The following is a 16,702-nucleotide window of genomic DNA, read 5'->3' as shown; positions in this document are numbered from 1 at the left end:
GGACTACAGAGAGCTTGAGGCATGCACTTGTAAAAACTGTGTAGGACTCGTACTTCTAGTACAGAAAACATTGTATCCCTCCAATATTTGTTCTCTGAACAACAATTTATACTTAGACGTGAAATTATATTGTTATTTGATATGCAGGTTTGTCCTGTACTTAAACTAGTAGAAGTTGTTTTTCATCCAAATAGATGAAACTAAATAGATGGTGGAGACTTTAATGAGCTGGCATTTTGCATATTCGGGGAGAGTGAGATAAGCAAAGGACAGAGAAGAAATGTTCTCAAGGTGAACAGAAAGGCAATTTAGTTATCAAGGCTGAGTTTCCGTTTTATGTTTCTGTTATGGGTTACCCAGGCATCGCTGAGAGAGGGAATTACACATATTTCTCTTCGCTGTGGGGTGTTTATAAGCATCACTCAAGGTTATGGGAGAAACACCCACGATTTAATGTGGCCTGATATAAAAGCATTTAGCTCTTTGTTTTGCATTATTATTTATTTTAAATATTTGATTATTTTTCCTAAAACAAAATATAAAATATCAGCAAATGTTATTCCTATAAGAACATGAAGATTCATCAAATGTTTTGCAGTGTATAAAATCAATATCCATACTATATGGGTGTACAGAATGTTGTTATTAACTAGCTTTACCTGAGTTAAGATATTTATATGTCTGTAGAGTGTGTATATATGTGTGACTGTATAAATAAATAAATAAATACAAAACGTTATGTGCATATAATTTTTTCTGAGTCTAACAGGTTGCCAGTGGTCATGTATGTTGGATGGTACATATTTTTGGTGAGAATAAAATACCTTTTGGAAAATAATGTACTGCTTATTGATAGGAAAATTCCTTCAAGTCTGTTTAGTAGATATTATCCCCCCCCCATAGTGCTGGGGATTGAACCAGGATTTTGGTCATGCAAGGCAGGCATTGTACCACTGAGCTATACCTATAGCCCCAGCCCATTGCTGAGTTTTATGCAGCCTTCTAGTTCTCTGACAGTGTGGATCAACATGACATGATGAAGCGTATTCATAAGAGTACTCAGCCTGGTAAGATTGGGATTCCATAGGGTTGCAGCATTAATTAAAAAATCGTCTATGGAGGGCTCCAAGTTGTAATCATTTAGCTTCTTTCTCCATGGAAGTTAAGTTACCCAATGCAAGAATCGTTTCCTGGGTTTCTTCCATAGCACTTACTTTCTCACCTTTTCACTAGAATATTTAAGGACTCTAAACAACTCAAAGGAATGTGTATCTAAAAACCCTAAATTTTACAGATTATGCCATCCTTGTTATGTTTTCTTCTATATGGATATATCATAATTAAAGAGCATTAATCCACTTTACATATTTCTATATTAATTCTTAAATTTATAAGTAAACTTTTCAACCTCCACATATATTTTTTTCAAGGAAATCTTGATTCATGAATTGCATTTCTTATACTTTTCATCCTCTCCCCAAAACACCTTTTGTTGATTTAAGTAATATTATAAATAGTATTTCAACATTTCTATTAAATTTCTATAACTGCAACATGAATAAAAGTAATTGTAATAGCTATCACATTTTTAATATATGAATTCCAATCCGGTATCTTTACAATTATTGTATTTAGATTAAAATATGACACTATATTAGTTGAATAATCCATTTATTATTTCACTATATTCAGTATAACTTCAGTATAAAATCAGTAACACTGATCCACTTCTTGTTTTCCCTTTTTACTTCACTACTCGATATATATTGTCTCTTGTCATCTATAAGCAACATACATAAGACGTGCTTTTGGGTAACAAGTTAGAATTTGAATTTGAAGCTTACATTCAGGGAATGGTGGTGTTTTTCGACCTTGCCCTGTTTGTACAAGGGGACGTTTACCAAAAACTTGGGCATCAAAACTGGCATAATCAAAGGGAACTTTTCCGAACTTCTCTTGTTCTTTTGACACTGTGGCTCTGGGAGAGGTGATGGCTTGTGATCGGAAATTGAATTCAATTTGCTTCACCAAGCTTGTCCTAGAGAGATAGGAGAGGTAGTTCAAAAGAAATACAGTGAAATTGGTGGTGAGTGTATTAGTGTCAGGGTTTGCAGCAGAGAGAAGTACCCCTGCCTGTTGCGACAAACAGACACACCGCAGTAACAGAGATGTGGCCACACACAGAAAGAGCACAGCGCTCTGCACCCAGAGTAAGACAAGCTTGGGGTCTCCCTGGTGACGAAACTGCTGAGTTCTGTGTCCCAAACGGGCACTGGTAAAATAGGAATATGGAATCTTCTGTTCTCACGCAGATGTCACTATCAGTAAGTATGAGTTAAGGTACTGACAAGGTATCCACATTCTACTTATTAGAAATATTGATCAGAGGAGCAATGAGTAGTCACAACTGTGCTTAATGCATAATGGGGGCAGCGCAGATATCAGAAGATTTGATTCCTGAATTGCAAACTTCTTAGGCTTTTTTCCATTTTATCCCACCTTCAGGCTGAATGTTTTTTGCTGATTTAAGTAGTATTTTAATAGCATTTCAATATTTTAATCTATTAAATTGCCATCATTCTAATGTGAATCAAATTATTATAATATTTGTTGCATTTTTCAATATAATTATTCCCCTCCACAATAAATGTGAGTTAGGTATTCCTGTAGAATTATTGTATTTGGATTAAAAAAGAGCATCCTAAATGTGTGCCATCAGCTCTAGCCAAATAAAATTTTTTTTGCTATGGTCCAATCTTTCAGAATTTAGTGAAATAAAAAGTAATTTTTCCCTCTACCTTCCAAAAAACTGTGCCTAACGCATCAGAATGTCAGCTTTAGTAATTATTTTGGATAGGTAAAAGATTTTAGCTGCTACTGAAAAATTTGAGGGATTATATATATATCTTGTTTTATATCCCTAAAATTACATAAATATTCTAATCTAAAAAGGCAAAATATTTTAAGACATATGCAATATGAAACAATGTTATTTCTATATTTGATAAGTAATCTTAGGGAGAAATTAGAGGATATAGTGATATTAACCATGAATTCCATTTTAAGATTTCTAATTATGACTTCTATTTATGATTTCTAATTCAGGATCTTCATTTGACATATGTTTTTTACTCATGTGACCTGAATGCTAATTTTGACTCTCAATTAAATCTATGGAAGCAAAATATTAAGGGAAGCCTATCCAGAAAACACTGAAATGCCTAAAAGCAAGTTTTATACTTCAGCACTTTTAAACAACAGTCATCTAATCATCTTTTAAACCCTGAAGTCACTTTTCCTACATATATGAACTTTGTAAAACAGAATATATTTGTAGAATATACCATCACATTAAATATTAACATACATACTTTATTATTTAGATATAAGATCTCCCATGAAGAACTTAGTAGCTACAGGACCAATGAGAGATATTTTACTAGCAGCTGTCATGGAATCAATAGTTGTATTAAAGAAAGTACATTTATATGTGGAACTAAAGGATGAATATGTAATGGATATGAGTGGTTTATGATGGTATTTTCTGCAGGCAGAGAAGATAAAGTCATTCATAAAGGGAGACTCTCTGAATTGTGGTGTGTGTTACATTAATGACTTCGAATTTTAATTAGCATACAATATTGCATGCTTTATTCCTCACAGAGTCACCCATTTCATGTTACCTTTGGAAAGAGAGGAGTTTCATGTTAAGCTTCTGGGATGTCTCATAGCTCATGTAAAGGAAGTATCGTTCATAAACCAGCCTTTCCTGTGGGTTGCCCGTGTGGATCCACTGGTGGCTGAGAGTGAAGGTCAGGTCGCAGGGAAGTGACAGAGAGGATGAGCAGCCCAACTGGGTAAGAGCATGACGTGAACAGACCAGCTGGACCCTCCTAGGAGTTCATACCTGTGGGCCTGGTCAGGACACTGCCCAGTTTGGGAAGAATCAGGCTGATTTTTATCCTGGGACATTGCCAATTTTTCAGCTGCAGCGATTGGACAACCAGAAAGACTGTTTCAAAAAAGAAAAGCAGGAGGATGTGAATTAAAATGAAAATATAATTGGCTTTGGCACATGCTTTGCAGTGTATTTGGCACACATTAAATGTTAAGTCATAGTCATAGTTCACTTAGCACAATTCTCATACTGAAAGACCCCAAAGGTTTGTACAAACTGCAAGGTCAATGCTTGCCCTCTATCTCCACCTCAGAGGTGAAAGGTGATGAACTCATTGTTAAAGATAAAAATATTATGCAAGGAAAAAGCAACTAAAGGATTTTGAAACAATATATCGAGGAGAATGTGCTCATTCCAAATACCATTTGTCCAATTATAGAAGTTAGCATGGTAACTCCATTATTTATCTTAGGCTCTTCAGCACAATATTGAAGATTGAATTTAATATCTTATTTTAAAGTGGAAATGTGGAATATTAAGTTTTTTGGCAATATGCTTATAAGTAAAATAGTACCTTAGAAGAACATAATCCATATGAGACATAAAATGTGCACATGAAACAATCAACTTTTCACCAAAATCTTTCTATATACATATGTTTGTATATAAGTGCACATATATGTGCTTTATTTTAGATGTAATCTCAATGCAATGATGTCACCTTGACACCAAGTTTACACTTAAAACCACTGAATACTGAAGCCCTCAGGATACCTTTTTAACGCCTGTTGGCATTAAAGATAATCCATAAGAAACTCTTTTCACTGCCAAAACTGCAATGGTGAGATTCTGGAGTAGGAAAAGAACATACTCTATTCATCTGCCTGTATAGACATAGAACCTCAGTATCTTCAAGTATAACATTTTTCTTCATCTGAAATGGCTGCAAATACAAAAATTTCTAGGAAAGGAAATAATGAAGTAATTTTCCTTTTTGCTTTTTACTCTTCACAGGTTGAAAATATTTCTTATGTATTTCTAGTGGTAATGTATTTGATAGGGGTGTGGTGATCCTTATTACACACATTTGATTGGGAGAAAGTTTCTCTTACTTTTTAAAATGTAAAATGATTAGCAAATCATCAGAATTACCTCCTGTGAGTGTTGCGGTTGCTGTTCACATGTCCCCGTCCTGTGCATCCTGGGGTGGGACACTTGAGCACATTTTCATGCATGGCAAGAACTAAGCACAAAATATCACATTGAAGGGAAGAATAATTTACCATAAATGCATAGCATGCCAACAAATTTACTTCTCACTTTTGCATTGAAATGACTTTTGTTACATAATCCATCACACTTCCTCCCCAGACAGATTTAGATTGAAAAACAATAGTGCACACAAGAATTTCAGAAATTAAATCCAGCAAGCTCATTCACATTTTAATTGTCCTGAGCTCCATGTTACATTTAACCCTAGACTTAATAAGACTATTCTGCATATATTTCACCTAGACTATAAGTTTTTCACCTTTCTTTCCTGTTCTTATGCTTTTCCTGGGGGGAATGGATGGAGAACATCATTTGTCGAGTAGCCCTTTCCATCTCTTTCCCATCACTGTGTGTAGTCTCTTTTATCTCCTAAGTGATGCTATTTTGGTTCCTTGTCCATCGACTCTCCATTGGCTGTGGTTACTGCCAAGAGCATGCCTGTAGGAACTTTCAGAGAATCAGTCCAAGGACCTGCTACTTTAGGAGCACAGGAGCATAGATTAAATTAGTTAGATTTAGTGATTTGCCAAATCTTGATACTGAAAAGGTAGAGGGCCGAGGTGTCTCCACTTCTGCTAGTTTGTGGTTGAAGAGGGCTCAATAAATATATTCAAAAAGTCTGAAATGTATCAATGCTCTACTTAGCCTGGAAGGCAGCCCTTCTTCCTAACCCCTTTCTTCCACTTCCAGAATCCTGGTTTACAGCAGGGCTGTGCTGGGGAGGTGGGTCATGGTTGCACTTGCTAAGGACCCTCAACTCCAACAGGATGACCCGAGAGGACACCATAGAGTGCATACACCCACAGCGAGGGGGGGCGAGGCGGACACTGGTGACCTCAGGGCTACACTGAGACCCAGTCCGGTCTTGCGCTTCTAGAGCCCAGATCTCAGGCTGAGGGAGTACTGTGCAGTCACACAGAGCAATAGCCACGTGTTAGTTCTGTGTTCCGGTGCTTTGGCATCTGGGGAGTAGAGGCTGCCCCTCCTAGACTAAGCCAGTTCCTGTGGTGCACCATCCACTAACATCCTGAAAATGCTGAGCAACCCCTCCAGAGCCCACAGTCCACTACCCTCTCCTTAAACTCTCACACTCTGGGTCACTGCCCCTTCCGTAATCACCCCAGGGCCGAGGACGAGCCAGCTAGAGACCACCCAGTTCCCAAGGCCTGCTAAGCCAGACAGGTGACCCTCAGACTGCTTGCCCGGCCTCGCTTGTTCTTTTATGCAGAAGCCACACTAAAGGTTTCTGCTCACAGCTCCTCCAGCCCCTTCCTCCTGGGTGACCCTAGGCCTCCCCGATGCACCCTTGTGGTATGAGGAGACCCCTTCTCTTAAGGACTGTGGGAAAAACTGTATTTTCATTGGATATCGTTTTTTGATCTGTTGGGCTTTTCACCCTCACATTTTCTATTCATTTGCTTCATTTAAAAACACACAACTACAGGGAAATTGCCTGACACACACAGAGAAAAATTTGTTTCTATTCCTAATTCTAAATGGGAAAATAAGGAGGCTGATGTTGTGATGTTCTGGTGCTCATGAGAAGATGCCGCCATGTTCAGGGTTGAGCAGTACTCACTCTCCAGGGGAACCCGCACTTTGTGAGGGCACCCCGAAAGGCTGCGGTGGTGGGGGTAGAGCCCCGTCACGTGCCCGGTGCCATCACACCCAGGGATGGGGCACTTGGTTTCTCTCTTTTCAGGCCTCGGTGAATCTACAGGGAAATTAAATCGAGAAATTCATGTGGTTATTTTTCTTTTCCTGCCTATTCAATAGAGTGGCCTTGCAGGGTGACATTCTCACTTTATTCAATTTACCGTTATAAACATTCTTCTCACATTGTCTTACATAAGACCCTCAACTAAGACCTGTGGAAACATAAAACATGTTTTCACTTTTCTTGATTTCCTAAGCAAAGCCTGACACAGGGCAAGGGACTGTTAAAACAGAGATGGTTTTAAATTGTCACGTCACCTACTCTAGTTAAAGCCTCATTATGACAAAAATCACCCCTACGCCTGAGGGTGAACAGCTTTCTAAAAAGGAAAAAGAAAGAAAGTAAAAGAAAAGTGACAAAGAAGAAAGAATTTATTTAAACCTCAATCATCTTCTACTGAAAGTCTAGAAAAAGCCAGATTCAAAATCACAAAACAAAACACTACCATATCTGAGAAAGGCTCCTCTGGCCTTGTCTCTCTGAGCCCCTGGCAGCGGATGGCCTAAGTTCACTTGCCGCTCACTCATAAGCAGAGCTTGCTTCCAGAATGAGTCAGGGCAGGGGCTGTGTTCTGCTTAACCAAGGGCTTTTAAGTCCCAAGTTTCCCAAGCCCCAGGGAGCTGCCACTTAGGATCATGGGGCAGAAGCTCTGGATTTCACTGGCTGCGGAAACTGAAAACTGAGGCAGTAACAAGAAGATGTGGGAAGCAAGGGCTTTCAGAAAAGGACAGTATAGAGAAGAAAGGCAGTGGAGAGGGCTGCTGAGAACCTGGGCTGTTGGGGCTCACAGGTGCACCACCTAGGAGCTCATCTTGTCCTGGCTGCCATGGGGAAGGAAGCTGGAGAGAGAGCGCTGAAGGCAGGCTCAAGAGTTTTAATTTTTTGGTTAGAACAAGGGTCATATAAGAGCATAACATAAGTGCACACGAAACAGGAATACTGATAAGTTTAGAGCTAACACAGGTAAGGTCTTAGTTACACATATATATATTTGTGACTGAGATGGTAGATAAAACAGAAATGCACTTAGCCTTTTAGCCAAAATTGTTTCCTAGCTCATGCTTGGGATGATATTAACCATGGGGAATTCTGTCCCTTGGCATCCAGGGGTTTAGAAGGAGAACAGAAGGAGTATGTGAGCCCTCTGAGAAGGGAACAAAGTGGAATCCAGGAAGGCTACAGAAATCTCAGAACTCAAAGCAACAGGACTGATGAGCACACTTTGATGCTGAGAGTGAAAATAAATAACCCACATGGTCCTGCCCAAGAAACTGCTGGCGACACAATCCCTGGAAGGGTCCTGCCATATAAGGATGTGCAGCTCCCACATACTCCTGTTCCAAGCTGGTCACCCAGAGCAGGACATTATGGCAGGATGCGAGAGTCTTCAGGCATACTGTGAGGGCAGACCTGATACCATGTCATCCCAGTTGTTGGATTACACATAGTCATGGACAGATGGGGCACAGCAGGCTGTATGTAATGCAATTATATGGGGGCATAGTTTCAGCAAATGGAGGAGGAACCAAGGATCCTTCAAATCGCAGTATGTAATACTACTGGTCCAGGAAGGGTCAGGAGACAGAAAGCAGTGAGTTGTGAGTGAGCAGCCAATAGCCAAAGATGGAGATATGTCCACCGGCAGGTGCTTGTGTTAACACCGTGATTGATGTCCAGACTACTTTCTCTCTTTTGTAAGAGACAGAAAGGCATAGCAAGAGTTTGTGATGTAGGGCCGGGGATTTAGCTCAGTGGTTCCACTGCCTGCCTCGCAAGCTAAGGACCCAAGTTCAACCCCTGGTACCAAAAAAAAAAAAAAAAAGAAAAAAAAAAAGAGTTTGTGATGTTGTAGGACTCTGTGCGTGCTTGTCTTACTTAATCTAAGCATAGTGGCAAATTTCAAGTTGATTCGGGCACATGAAATCTGTAGCCCATTAGACAAAATCCTTGAAGTTTGATTAAAGTGAACTGAGAGGGCTGCCCTGTCACAGACTGCTGCTTGCAGGGAGGAGAGCAATAATGTGTATTTTAGGCCCTTCTTCTCTTGGATCTTGTCCAGGTGAGGCCACATTTCTAAACTGCATTGACAGGCTTGGCGCGGAGCGTTTCCCCTCTTTGCCACAGTGTTTGTCTGTGGGAAGCCAGAGAGGGTGTCGGAGATAACGCGGGCTGGCACCTGCCCAGGTGGGCCACTGACAGTCCACCGTGCACCTTTGTTTGCAAGTCTCTCCTTGGCTGGGCAAAACAAAGATGCAGATGAAATGCTCTGGAGGGCAGAACCTGTTTGCATGATAAGAAGCCAGAGCGGGAGCTCACGGCCACTCTGTAGTCTGTCTCTTCTTTTATTTTCTTTGTTCTGAGTTCCACAATGAGGCTGACCTACTCTGGTGATGTTACATCCTAGTTTGCCTGGGCCTGTTCTCACTCACACCTGATATACTTGTGGCATTGTTCATATTACTTCTCTTTACTTGAAAAGTGTCACAGGTTGGGAAACAAATTGCATGGTGATTCTACGTATACTGGGACCTGGAGCCTCTAAAGGCTTAATAGCAATAGCATAAGCAAATGTTTTATAGAATTGCTGACTTATCTGAAGGCACGAGTAAAATGATATTTTGGAATATGGGTCTTCTCCAGGCACTTGGCAGGGGACGGGGGCTGGGGTAGGAGGATTGCAAGTTCAAGGCCAGGCTGGATAACTTAGTGAGGCCCTGTGTCAAAATAGAGGTAAAAATGTAGCTCAGTGGTCCAGCATTTGCTTGGCATGTGGAAGCCCTGTGTTCAATTCCTAGTATTTCTAGGGAAAAAAATCCTAGTGTTCAGCAGAGTCAAATGCCTAAGATGAACACAATGTCAGGAAGTTATTTAGGAGAAGATGGCAATCAGTAGAGGTGAGTGTTTGCAGAGGACTGTAATGCGGATTATGCCCAAAGCAGAGTGCAGAAGTTAGCCCCACAATTGCCTTGTTTTGAGAAGTGAGTCGGGCTGAAGTCTACATGCCAAGGTCAGAGGAACTTGCACCCAAATTCCATTCCACAACCAAAGCCTTCTTACTAGAAGGACAGCGTTCTAATTACAACATATATTGTGTCTATTCTGTTCCTAATTTGAGAATGGTATGTCTGGTCCTTTATGAGCCTTGTTTACATTCATTTCCATAGAAACTGCACATAGCTTGCCTTTAACCCAGTTGACTGCCAATAAAAATCAGTGCCTGGGACTGGCCAGCGCCTTTGTTGTTTGCACTGGTATTGGTCGTCCAGTAACCTTGCTTTCTCTCTCTTAGTTCTGTCCTTTAGTGTACTTTTTTCTCAGGCCTGCCTCGTATACTGGACAGGTGGGTACTGGAACCTAACTGCAGGGTGTCCAGTCCATGTTCACTTATGAACGTGAAATGCATGTCAGAGAAAAAAATCCCTATTATGCAACTGGTTCCCACATTCAGGACAAGGAATAGAAAAGTGAATACTTAATTTGGATGCTTCAGACATCTTCCACTAAGCCTATAGTTCCTTGCAATATGGGTTTCACCTTTTTTGCCAGTTTCATATGAGCCTGGTTCTGATCTCTTGAAGAAGCATTTATCGCTCCAGACTAGCACCATGTCCTCTGCCTCAGGACAGACACCCTGTCTATGCATCCAGTCCTGACAGTTGTTCTCTGTCTCCAAGTGACCCAGCATTTACAAATATAGATTCTTTTGCCTTCTAAATTTTTGAAACCAAAAGAGGTTTTTAAAACTTTATAAAAATAATCAAAATATCATTAAGGATTTTAAGTTATGGCTTAAAATTTCTACAAATCCTGTATTTCATTGGTTGTAAGATATCATCAATTGTAAGATTATTTTATGTGTGATTAAGATAGAAAAATCACTGAAAATGAAACTGCATATTTTTCTAATTTCAGAGATGGTGAAATAGGGAAACTTTATCTCTTAGAACCAAGGAAATATAGTATATTAGAAATTATAAATTTAGAGTAAATTTCATATTTTTTCAGATTTTATAGTTCATTAAAAAAAGAAACAGCTAAACTCAAGAAATTGCTTATTAATGGAAATGCACAGAACTAAACACAATGTCCTATCCTGAACCACACATAATAACCATGCAGTTATTAATACTCCGTTCCTCTCCCAATCCTTCAGAGATGGTTGTGTAGCATTATTATTGTGCTTCTCATTACTTGACATTATTTTAATCTTCTCTGTTTCCTCAGCTTTGCAAGGCATTATTTGTGAAGATTGCAAATGAGTGCTAAAATGGATTTACAATGATAATGTGTTTCTGGATAAATCTAAGCAATCAGAACTTCTAAACCACACTAACATGTTATTCTTTTTTTTTTTTTTCTAACATGTTATTCTTTTAAGACCTGCAGCTATATGACCTTGATTTTTGCTAAGGTATTCTTGCTCTAATTCTGTGGCTTTCAGACTTCTGGGTGTCCAAGCATAACCTGAGAGCATGCTAAAAGAAATGCAAACTCTGGAGCTCTGACTCTGTTTGGATCCTGGAGTGCCCATCCTAAATGAACCTTCTAGGCACTTACATGGCACTTAATTGTTGAATTTGTTGGATTCATCATCAGCCCATCTGGTATGAAATGGTTGTGAGAGTGGGTAGAAGACTCCATGGAGGAATGGAATAATATTTTTCTAAAGTCTGAAGAACAGTATTAAAGTTTCCTCAAAGCACATTTACTCTGTCAGTTGACCTGGATATTTATGGGCCCTGAGTTAAAGAACCAGTAAAAGTATAGGCTTATAACTAAACAGTTGATGCCTGGCTTAATTCCAAGAGGGATCAGTGCATCCTGCTAAGCTTGCCAATGGCTTGATATTATTTTAAAGCTCAAAAACAAAAACAAAAGCTAGATGACCGTATAATGAAGGCAGGGAAGAAAAATTAAACTTCTGGAATTGTTTTGGCTAATAGAATGATTTGAAATCCAAAACATAGTATTGTAATTCTAACAATGTCTAATACAGTGTAGTACTTTTTAAAGGCATGGTGTATTTTAAAAAATCAGTTCACTCAAAAGAATAGATGTCATGAGTATTTTTCATGTGGAAAGACACTGCAAACTGAGCTTAATCTGATAATACTCTATAGAGTGGAAAGAAAGTTGTTCATTTCAGAATTATGAATTGATTTTTAAATTGCATGAAGTTGTCAAAAAGCTACCTGGAAGGAATACTCAAATCTAACTTTCTTTCAAGCCTGAAAGCAATCTCATTTCTAAAATGAATGCAAAAATGTGTCTTACGTTTATTGTTAAGGATTTGTCTTCCAGCCATGTCAATAACTTTGGTTTGTCTCCTTTCCCCTGTCAGGTGCTCCAGCAGAAACCTGTCCAGCTCTTTGTAGGTGTGGAAAACGCAACCTCGCCCAGCCTGCAGAGCAATGGCGTGCTCCAGCAAGCTTAGGTTCCCCTTGGCTTTCTCCAGGTCACTGGATTCTTCTGCCATCATGGCCAGGCCCTTGCCCTCACATTCCCCTGTCTCAGGGCAGGAAGGCTGGGCTTGGCCAACCAGGGGCTCCCCACACGCGTTCTGTAGGTCTCTCCTTTCTGGGTCAGAGTCACACTTGTTCTCACAAGGAGCAAATCTGTCATCTTCAGTTTTTATTTCAGGAACTTCCAATAGGTCTTTTTTATTATCCACTAACATGTACTTTGGGCCTCGGTGGGGTTTGCTGTCTTCTGACAAGTTGGAACCACTATCCCATCCATTCTCTGCACTTTCAGAGTTGCTTTCATTGTCATCAGAGGAGCAGAACAGTGGCTGAGAATCATCCATTTTGTCTCTTCCATCATCTGAATGGATCATAAAGCACTCATCGGCTTCGTCACTCTCTGCTTTTAAAGACTGGATGCCACTGTCATTTAAATTTTCATTTATGGTCTGAACAGACACATTCTTTTCAAATTTTCCCAAGTGCATTAAAGATTTGACCACAAGCTCTTGATAGCAAGTGTATCGGTCTTCTTTCTGATGGGAGTTTTCTTGTGCATTTGCAGTAAGGCTCTCATCCACAGGTTTTATCATGATTTCTTCTATAGGGGAGAAAAACAATACTTACAAAACAAGGATAAAAATGTTTTAAGGAAATTGTACTATTACATATACACACATATATAAATGGATAAACCCACATACATATGTACAAGTACGCATGCATATACAAGGTATGTTGAACATATTCAGTGACTATTTAAAGTTTAAACATTTATTACAGTAAAGCACACATTGCTATCTCTCTCGAAATGCCTTCCCTCCCTTGAACACACTTATCCTATTGTTCCTGCCACTTTCGGAAACACTTCTGGAAGTCCTCTTTGGTGAGTATCTTTAGTTGCCCTGTCATGGCTCCCTCAATGTTTTGAATCAATTCAAAACGTGTACATTTTAACTCTGGAGAAAAGCCAGAAGTTCCACAATGCCAGCTCTGGTGAATAACGTGGGTGAAGACACATAATAATGTTTTTTACAAGCCTGCTTTTCTGTTGAATGGCACTCAGCAGCAACATTCACCATGCGCCTCATAAAGACACTCACAAAAGAGGACTTTCAGAACTGCTTCAGAAGATGGAAAGAGTGATGGGATAAGTGTGCTCAAAGTAAGGGAAAGGACTTCGAGGGGGATGTATGGCAATGCGTCTTTTACAGTTATACATCGTTAAAATTTAAATATTCACTGTATATTTCAGTAACACCTCATATATGTACCTAATATGCATAATGAGTGGTGTTTATTAATTTTATAAAGATTGATAAGAAAAACATATATAGTTCTAAAAGAAAATTTAGAACTGAAAATTGCTTTCAATGAAATGACCTATTATACTTTTCAGCATATTAAGAATAAGTGTTTCTAGGGCAGTGACCAAGAGAAGTCTATGTTTAACAATGCTAGAGTACTTAATGTAAAATTATTGTCATTATACCTTTTATTTCCACATCTTAGCCAACCAAAAAGAAACTGGATATACATAATATAATACATTGTAAAGAAAATATTAATCAGATTTCTCTGTTAAAATGTATTATTGAAGATTATTTGGTTTCTGTTCTGTAGTTTCTCAGACATATTCTGAGATTTTGTGGAGTATTACCTAAAATACAAAACACATATACATAGAGATGACAATTAAAGGAATTCATAAGCTTTCAAGACTTCTTGGTTTCCAGTAGTTTGGGAGGCTGAGGGAGGAAGACTATAAATCTAAGCCCAGCCTGGGCAATTTAGGCTTAGCAAGGCTTTGTCTCAAAACGAAAGAAAGAAAGAAAGAAAGAAAGAAAGAAAGAAAGAAAGAAAGAAAGAAAGAAAAAAGAAAGGAAAGAAAGAAAGAAAGAAAGAAAGAAGAAAGAAAGGAAGGAAGGAAGAAAGGAAGGAAGAAGAAAGAAAGAAAGAAAAAAGAAAGAAAAGGAAGGAAGGAAGGAAAGAAGGGCAGGCAAAAGAAAATGAGCTGAAGGTGTAGATCAGTGCAAAAGCCCTGGGTTCAATCCCTAGTATCACCAAAAAAATGAAACAAAATTTCACAAAACAAAACAAAAATCTTTTGTAATTCTCACACTAATATTCCATAGTGAGGAAAACACAAATGGGACAATGAGCATGATCAGCTAATATCTCATACGGTACTCGTTTCTACTCTGGTATTTGCATGTCTTTGTGTAGAAAGGAAACTAGACAAGAAGTGAAGATGGTTAGAGGATGTTGAATGGGAGCTAGTGCTCCACACAGGGATAGCTTGGACCCTGAACATTAAAAATGGAAGACCCCAAGTTCCAGTGTGTGCAGGACAGTCTGCAGGTGGCTCTCATCGCAGGGTGGCTGTCTGTCAGTGTTGCCCTTCACTCAGTGGGAGTGACAGGACGTACATATGCACAGTGAGCTGACCTGAGCCTGCTCCCTGCAAACAAATCACCAGTGAAGGTGTGGATTGTCTGGTGAGCCCAGCCCAGCCCAGGTACATGGGTGATGCCCAGCACACAGCACTAGACAACAAAGCTCTGATGCTCTCATGTCCAGTAGGACAAAAAAAAGATAGGGAGAAAGAAAAGACCATTTTTGTCTTTCAAATGCAGGGAGGGGGGATGGGAAGCAAAATAATAAGTCCCCTAAAGACTGTTAAAGACACCAAGTGAAGCGCTTTCTGTGTTAATAAACATCTTCGGAGGGAAGAAAAGCACAGCCATCGGTGTGAGGGCTGCAGGAGAGGGTGTTTGTGAGGAAGACAATGTGCCTTTTTTTTGTCTCATTTAATTTTTTATAAACATTGTCTCTGACAAGGACACTCAAAAATACATCTCCATCATCTTCCTTTCTGGTAATTATCTCCCTAAATCAACACTGGACTGCCAGGATCAAGTAAATATTGCCATAGTAACTAAAAGCATTTTTGGATGAAAGGAAGAATTCAGTCACAACACTAGCCCCTGTAAATAATGCTGATTATAGGGTGCAGTCTTTTGTTGGGATCTATTCAACATAAACTGAAAAATTTAACATTTTAGTTCCTAGAAGAGAGGCTGGATAAACAGGCACATAATATTTGATAGGGTGGGTCTATCCTCTCCTGAATTCATATCAGAGGAGCTCCAGGTTTAAATAATATATTAAACATAGTCTAAAATGCAAATGAAGTTTTTCTCAGTATCACGGTTGGCTATTACGAGAAAGTGTAAAGGGTTATGATAATTTTAAAGTATTATGAACTACAGAAAACAAATAAAAAGCATTTTCAGTGAATATGCTCAATTCATTGAACTATTCTCTCACTCCACTTAACTACCCACATGTGTACAATAATGATTTATAGACATTATACCTAATTATGCATATTTGGGCTGTGTTAGAGTGCTAACAAAAGCTCTAGAAAGCAACAATTACCTCTGTTGCTTAGCTACATAGTTTAAAATATTCCTATTAAGTGCAGATCACCAGAGAGGCGGGAGCGACAAACACACACATGTGCACGACAATGCATTTCACTGTGTGGCTGCCAACTGCTAGCATTTTGGGTCATTTCCAGTTTACATAATTGTTTGGTTCAACTGTTTGTTATATGCTAAAAGAAAATATTTATTAATTATTCTTCAGAAAAAGAGGAGCCCTGCCGACAGAGGTGCCTACGTGCATTGCGCGCGTTGGGTTCCAGGGATGTTCTGTAAACTGCAAACCAACTTTCTGTGTTCCCAAATCCCTCCTGGGCCTTCACTGTGCTCCTAAGAAAAAAATTGAGCTAGCTTTTGAACCTGACAGATCTGTGACAGGGTGCTGGGTTCTCCCAGCATTGTAATGGGGCTGCCCGCTTTTGTAAAAAGGGTTTTTCCCCCAAGGAGCATGGGGATATGTCTTGTGCCTTTGCCACTAGAATAGCTGAAGTAGCTCTACCTGCAGAGTTAGAGAGATCTGGGCTCAGGCTGTTAGGCTGGCACTCCTGTCTGTGCCCCTGTGGACAGGTTGCTCAGCCCATGTGAGCTGGTGTTTGTGTTCACATAGTGAGGACAGCAGCCCAACCCTACGTGCATGCTGCCAGGGTCACCCCAGAACACCAGCAGGTATTCAGTCAATGGTGGCTTCCCAAGTTACTATTTTCAAACACAGTAATAGCATGGGACACAAAGGATGGTAACATGAATGAGGTGGACCTGTTTCTCAATTAGAATAATGAGTAAAACTGTCCTCTAAGGAGAGGCAGGGTCCACAGGATTAAGCAGCTTAGTAGCCTTCATGGGCTCCCACCCATGCTACACATACTACTACGGCACCCTTCTGCTTCAGCCTGTAGAAACAGGGAGC

At 39.6% G+C, this 16,702-nt stretch overlaps 1 protein-coding gene across 6 annotated transcripts in view; it reads right to left on the bottom strand.

Moving 5' to 3' along the window:
• The window catches only part of St18 (ST18 C2H2C-type zinc finger transcription factor), a 311,874-nt gene that overhangs the window by 49,845 nt on the left and 245,327 nt on the right, over window positions 1-16,702 (bottom strand). For 5 of the 6 annotated variants that reach the window (XM_087185715.1, XM_004837518.4, XM_087185713.1 and 2 more), the window contains 5 exons: window positions 12,162-12,950; window positions 6,750-6,884; window positions 5,051-5,141; window positions 3,908-4,012; window positions 1,845-2,038 (listed from right to left, as the gene is read on the bottom strand). In XM_087185715.1, the coding sequence (XP_087041841.1) occupies window positions 1,845-2,038; window positions 3,908-4,012; window positions 5,051-5,141; window positions 6,750-6,884; window positions 12,162-12,950 (1,314 nt within the window). The remainder of the gene's footprint in view (window positions 1-1,844; window positions 2,039-3,907; window positions 4,013-5,050; window positions 5,142-6,749; window positions 6,885-12,161; window positions 12,951-16,702) is intronic. The other variant, XM_021248911.2, reaches the window with a different exon arrangement.

This window comes from Heterocephalus glaber, unplaced genomic scaffold (assembly GCF_053883595.1).
Source record: "Heterocephalus glaber isolate CG9 unplaced genomic scaffold, H.glaber_assembly_v1.0 deba00000281, whole genome shotgun sequence".
Classification (NCBI taxonomy): Eukaryota; Metazoa; Chordata; class Mammalia; order Rodentia; family Bathyergidae; genus Heterocephalus; species Heterocephalus glaber.
The sequence above is the reverse complement of the archived record's forward strand: the minus strand, read 5'-3'. Positions and strand labels throughout refer to the sequence as shown.